Source organism: Prinia subflava, chromosome 9, assembly GCF_021018805.1.
Source record: "Prinia subflava isolate CZ2003 ecotype Zambia chromosome 9, Cam_Psub_1.2, whole genome shotgun sequence".
Taxonomy (NCBI): Eukaryota; Metazoa; Chordata; class Aves; order Passeriformes; family Cisticolidae; genus Prinia; species Prinia subflava.
This window is the reverse complement of record NC_086255.1, coordinates 26,373,741-26,379,740: the sequence shown is the minus strand read 5'-3', so window position 1 is coordinate 26,379,740 and position 6,000 is coordinate 26,373,741. Positions and strand designations below refer to the sequence as shown.

The 6,000-nt window shown below is 40.5% G+C and overlaps 1 protein-coding gene across 1 annotated transcript in view; it reads right to left on the bottom strand.

Moving 5' to 3' along the window:
* Positions 1–4,127: 4,127 nt before the first annotated feature.
* Positions 4,128–6,000, bottom strand: part of GLUD1 (glutamate dehydrogenase 1) — a 28,766-nt gene continuing 26,893 nt past the window's right edge. The window contains exon 13 of the mRNA XM_063406024.1: positions 4,128–5,492. Within this exon, the coding sequence (XP_063262094.1) occupies positions 5,373–5,492 (120 nt within the window). The 3' untranslated portion in view covers positions 4,128–5,372. The remainder of the gene's footprint in view (positions 5,493–6,000) is intronic.

Sequence of the window (6,000 nt, the reverse complement as noted above, 5' to 3'; positions counted from 1 at the left end):
ATGTTGAGAGACATTCAGTGGAAGCCTGGAAACCTTTGAAGTTTTAGACACTCCCAGTCCACTTAAATGTCTTTCCTCACCTCAGGATTTCTCCCTCCTGCCACTTCCATGAGGAATGTCTTGCCCAGCCAGTCATCCCCTCAGTATCTGTTGTGCAGAATACATCCATGGTGTTTTTTAAAAAGTAGTACTTGGAGCCAGGGGTAATAAAAGAAAGGTCAAATACAGGGCCATTTCCCCCAAACTTCTGACTCTTGTAGCATGACTTCCCAGATCACAGCTGTTGGAAGCTGATCATCTGAATATTTACCACTCTCTTCTAGGCTGCAGGCCTTTAAGACAATCCTCCTCTTGCTCTTTATTTTTCAGTATGTCTCTTCTACTGAACTTTTCCATGCCTTTAAAACCACTCTGTTCTCTTAGAGAATACATTTTCTTTAGGTACAAAAGGAAGTATTAGACTAATCACTACATTTTTGATGTGCTGCTCATACAGCATGCCAGTTTAGAGTGAGCACAGTTTATGCAGCTGGTAAAAGAATCTTTACCCATCAAACTGCTCTCAGCAGATCCTAGCCAGGCTAAGTAAAAGGAAGGTTTCATTGCACCCAGTTCTCTACTAGGGATTGTTTCTTGACAGTCTAGGTGCCCCTCACTAACATCCATAATATTCATCTGTACCAAGATATACAGATACTGGGGGAACTGCAACCAGACTCCTAATAGCACCTCTACCACCAGATCAGGATACCCATCCTTATGGAATAATTACTCATCTTCTAGCCCTGAAACATCTAGGGAATCCTTTGAAAATGTGACTGTTGAAATTAGGGGAAGAGTAAAGACTGCTTAATTGACTTTTTTTTCCTCCCAACTACAGTTGACACGGTGAACCAGACTGTGCAGCAAGCAGCAGAACAGGCTAAGAATGCTGGTCAGAAAGGTACGGTAATGTTCATGCTCATTTCAGAATGTCAGGACAGTGAAATCCCAGACAGGGCCCCTACCCTGCCTTGCTCCTTGTCCCACACCTAGTGGGAAAGGGGAAACAATTGCAATGATGCTACAGTTACCTTTGTTTTTTCTCTTTTAAAGCACTTGATGAAGTCTACAAAGTTGCTGAAACTGGTGAAAAGGCTGTAAAAAATGTAGCAAACCAAGCTACTTCCTGGGGCAAAAGCTTTGGACAATGAAGATCAAAATGTATCACCACTGAAATTTTTGTAAACAAGTTTCCACTGCATGTACTCCTAAATAAAGACAATACTTACACTCTGCCTGGCTTACATGTATTCCTTGGGTTACACATATAAAAATGCATTTATAATCACTGGTCTAGAAAAGCTGGATTATGGCACAGAGCAGGCAGCTAGAGCTGTGCCATGCTACTAATGCAAAGATGTGTTTGGGTTTTTTTTTTGGTGCGGTAAGGGCTGGCTTAAACTGGGCAGCATGTGAAGCACTTGAGAGCTGGTCTCCTATTTTATCACACAATCCTGATTGTGTGTGTTGGTTGCTCACAAGGTGAGCCCTGTCCAGACAAGGTAAGAACCTCTGTGCCTCTCTGTGTTTGTTCCTCTGACCTTTTTGGTACAATCCCAGTTAGTTTCTGTGTTGAGGCAGGCTCAGGTGTGTTTGAGGTGTACATGCCCCCTGTACAGCAGCACTGGGACACTCACTGACTGCCAGCAGCAGGAGGCTGCACTGCTGCCAGCAGAGCCCTTGGCTGCAGTACCTGCTCAGAGCTGAGCTGGGTCACTGGGGCCACTCCAGCAGCTCTGCACAGCACAGGCACACTGTGCCACAGAGGAGGCACTGACCCATCTGCAGGGCTCCTGCTAAACACACACAGGGACAGCAGCTGAAAGAATCAGAACCAGGGAATTCTGAATAACTCATCGACAATCAGAAAAAATCCTCAAAAGCCAGGAATGCTCTGTGTGCATATGAACTTAGAATGAGATCTTAGAATCTGATACTACAGACTTCTCAATTAGTAACAGAATAATTTAGAGGTTACTTACCTTGCATCTTAAAATCACAGCAAGAATTTCCATTGCTTTCACTCTTCTTCCTGATGGTGACAGTTGCAGTCAACGAAAACGAAGTGTAGTACTGAGTTCTTTGCTGGGATAAAAGTTATTCTGCTTGCTCTTCTGTACAACAGAAACATTTTGCTTTTAGTAGTTTGCAGGTGGCATGTGACCCCTGAACACTGTGGTTGTCCTCCTTGTGGGATTCACTTGCAGCTTTAAGGTACTTGTTGAGCTGCTAATGAACGTTAATTAGCTACCTAAGCAGTGTGAAGAGCTGAATGAGAGCTTACAAACACCCGGGAAGGATGTGCTTTGCTCTGTGTAGTAGGTGTGGTTCAGAGCAGTTACAAATCTGTGCCCCGATCTAACTCCAGGTCCTGACTGGCTCCCTGCCAAGCAGTACAGTGAGTTTCTTAGTAAGTGTCTAGTGGCATATAGGTGAATACGAGCAGTGACGAGTTATTAGCTGGCAGATACGACTTGTGTGTGTACATTGTATGTAAGGAGGGTCCAACACCTAACTGAAGTTATGGTTTCACTAAAAAAACCCAGTATTTATAATATGCACCCCAGAGTTACTGCTTTCTTCAACCTATGGCTTGGGCTGGGAAAAGGCTAGAGCTGCTTTGTACTCAAACCTCTAAAATCACATTAACTCATAGAAACTGTCCAAAATTTTGCTACTTTCTTCTCTCTGTTGTTGTTGCTGGGTGTTGGGAGGTAGGTGCGTAAAATGTGACAAGGAGCATGCGACTCTATTTTAAATTTTTTCTTAAATGTCTCACCATGTTAGGAGTGAGGTCAACAATGCCCTCAGAATTGGTGTGAGACTATTTCACACAGGCTATGACAAGAAGTCTGGGATCACTGATAAGGATTTGGTTCTTGTGTTCAGCTACAAAGGGCAAATCAAAGAGCTGATGTGCTCTTAAGTCAGCCTCCAGGCATTTGTCTCCTCAAGAATCTCAACTCTTTGATTGAAAGTACCTTAAGCTGTTGTTACACCCGCCCTTGGTTATGCTTGGATTCCCTCTCCAACACTGACCCTGTTTAACAAGAGGTCTGTAACTACAGCAGTCAAGATGCTGAGGAGAGATCCTGTGAACCTGAAGGGTTCATCTCTAGGTTTAGTAAAATCATGCCAGGTGGTAGGTCTGCTTTCTTTTCAGATATCCCCAGAAAAGAAGTGTTAATGTGTGTGTACACAAGAACAGAGGATGTTAATGAACTGGGGAATACAGGCAGGTGCAGGTGTTGGCTTTTTTCCCTTCCAAGTTGTTAGGATACAGAAGATATCCCAGTTAGCTATCTATGCCAGCCTTCTGTATGCTCCAGCACTGAAAGGGTCCCATTTCTCAAGTTTGCCCAGCCAAACTAGGGCTAATTTATTAGCTGTGGAGGAAATTAAACGGGAGGGAGAACAGCAGTAAGAATTTTGCTTTAAATTAATTTGCTCCCAGATAATGCAACACTGCTTTTAAGATTATTTCTATTTTTTTTTTTTATTTGTGAGCTTTTAGTCTCCAAGTTTTGGTTATAATTTATCAGAACTGAACTGTTAAAATCATAATTTTGTTTTACTTTATAATGGTTTATGTGAAAGGGGCAGTGAGGAATACGATCCAGTATACAGATCTTGTGTTTAGAGATTCATACCTTGATCAGAAGAATTCTCAAGCTCTAAGGGTTCATGTTTTTTTAAATAGTATCAGTGTGTATATGCATATGTTGCACTTATTTGACCTGTAGTATTTTTACAACCCTAGATGCCAGCATATATGATGGAGTAAGCCACTAATTAAATGCCTCACACAGGTTTATTGCTCCATGCTAACTACTAAATAGTTCTTCACACAAATTGTAGAGGAAAAGCTAAAAAGACCTGAAATGATTTACTAAATATATGCAACTTCAAAATCTTGGTGATGGGAAGTTCAAGAGACAAAGATCTGTATTAGTGAGCCCCTTAAGATAATCCAGGGACAGTATCTTAGTAGTGGCCAGGCAATGAACAGACACGTGTGAAGAGCTGCAGATTGTAGCTACAGGAAGCTATTGCATGAAATAGAAAACAGTAATACACCAGAATAGTAGGTTTGGAAAGGTCAACTTTTTTTTAATAACTGCTCTCTCTCCAGGTTATGTCATGCAGTTACAAAGTAGTTAGGAAAAAGCATGAGTTTCTGGGAGGGACTAATTGTCTTTTTAAAAAAAACATTTATATTCATTACATAAATAACATCTGGCACTTCAAGGGGACTCCAAGGGACAAAAGCCTTACACCTCAAAAACTGTGCTTGATCCAATATTTTGTTGAGGTCCATTTTGTTGTACTTTATGTTCAAAAGTTTCAGGACCTCCCAATGACAAAAAAAAAAAAAAAAAAAAGGCTGTGTGTGTTAAGACAGTGATTTAAGTTTATAGCAGCATTCTAGCTCCTCTGTGGTTTGGCCAATGATTTCTGGGTTCAGTTTCACTCTAGTTGTTCACTGAGGCAGTATCTAATTTTCAGAAAGCCTCTGAAAGGAAAAGACTGAAAAAGAATTCCAAAAAACCTAAGTATGATTGTTTACCAATTTCAGAATATCCCTTTCTTAAAAAAAAGGAAACAACCTATAGTCAGAATAGTTATGTAGATACTTGATTAAAAACATAACTAGAGTACTCAATAGTTTCAGCTTATAAAAATATTAGTCTGTCAGAGCTACAAATGTCATGATGATAGTCAAACTAGCTTGAACAAGCGAGGAAAGGCAGTCTTGTAACAGTAGCACAGTTAAAGAAAAAATATTGCCTTAAGAGAATCAGGCCTGAAGCTTTACTACAAATAAAAACTAGACTCCTATCAAAGTTATTCCCTGCTGGAGGCCCATTCTTCCTTTGACAATGCCACAGCATTGATCATACAAGGCCTTACTGAAAGTGCTGAAGCCAAAATTATGTCATTAAACAAAAGTGCATGAAGTAATAATGAGCTAAGTGCTCATATAGTACAGTATCTGATCTGAAGTCTGAGAAGTGGCTCAGGTGGCAAGACCACTCTTCCACACATAAAATGTACCATTTTGTTTTGTAGGTGAAACACCCAGAATGGCCCCCACAAGTGCAGATGAACTGTTATCTTCAGATACATACTTGTATACAATTTCCTAATCCATGGATTTTTATTGTAAAAAAGACTAGTTTGGAACTGAAACTAATTGAGAATAGAATCCACTATAATGTCAGAAGAAAAGAAAATTTTGTGGTTACATGTAAACTTGTGATAAGCTTTCTCGAGAAGAGGGTACATTAACAGCGAGGGGTGGGATACAACAAGGAGCGGTCGTGGCCTGTTTATGTAAAGGTCAAACCAGCCTCATTGTACACTTTGAAGACTTTCTCAATTGCATTGACATAGGCAGCTGTTCTCAGGTCCAGACCCAGGTTGTATGTCATGGCAGTGCGCATGATTTGCTGAAACAGAAAAGGTTACATGTAATTTTTGCAAGTTTCTCCATAGGAGCTCAACAATTTTGCTTTAGGGTCCAAGTAATGAGTAAAAGTAGTTGCTAGATTGGTATCAGAGCTCTGATCCTTGGTGGATCAATTCTGAAATTTCTCGATTCCTCTTACAACTGAGAACTGAAAGGGAAGAACATCTTTCTCAGGTCACTATATTACCCCTTTTCATCTCCACTGACAGGGAGAGATGAGATGTTTCAAGTAGCCTTTTTCCCATTAATTAAACATACAGCATAGAGGAATTAATCGAAAACTGCTAATGGTGAAGTAAAGCGCTCTTATGTTCATGTCCCAGACTAGCTAGGTACAAGAGGACAACTAAAAGGGTTCTACTTACTACAGCTTCTACCAGAATAAGCTCTAATGTTTATTATACCTAGTTAAAGTTGGCCATGATGGCACAGAGCAGACATTCTTCATACTCTGATTTCCATTAATCATGTACTATTTATCTACTTCT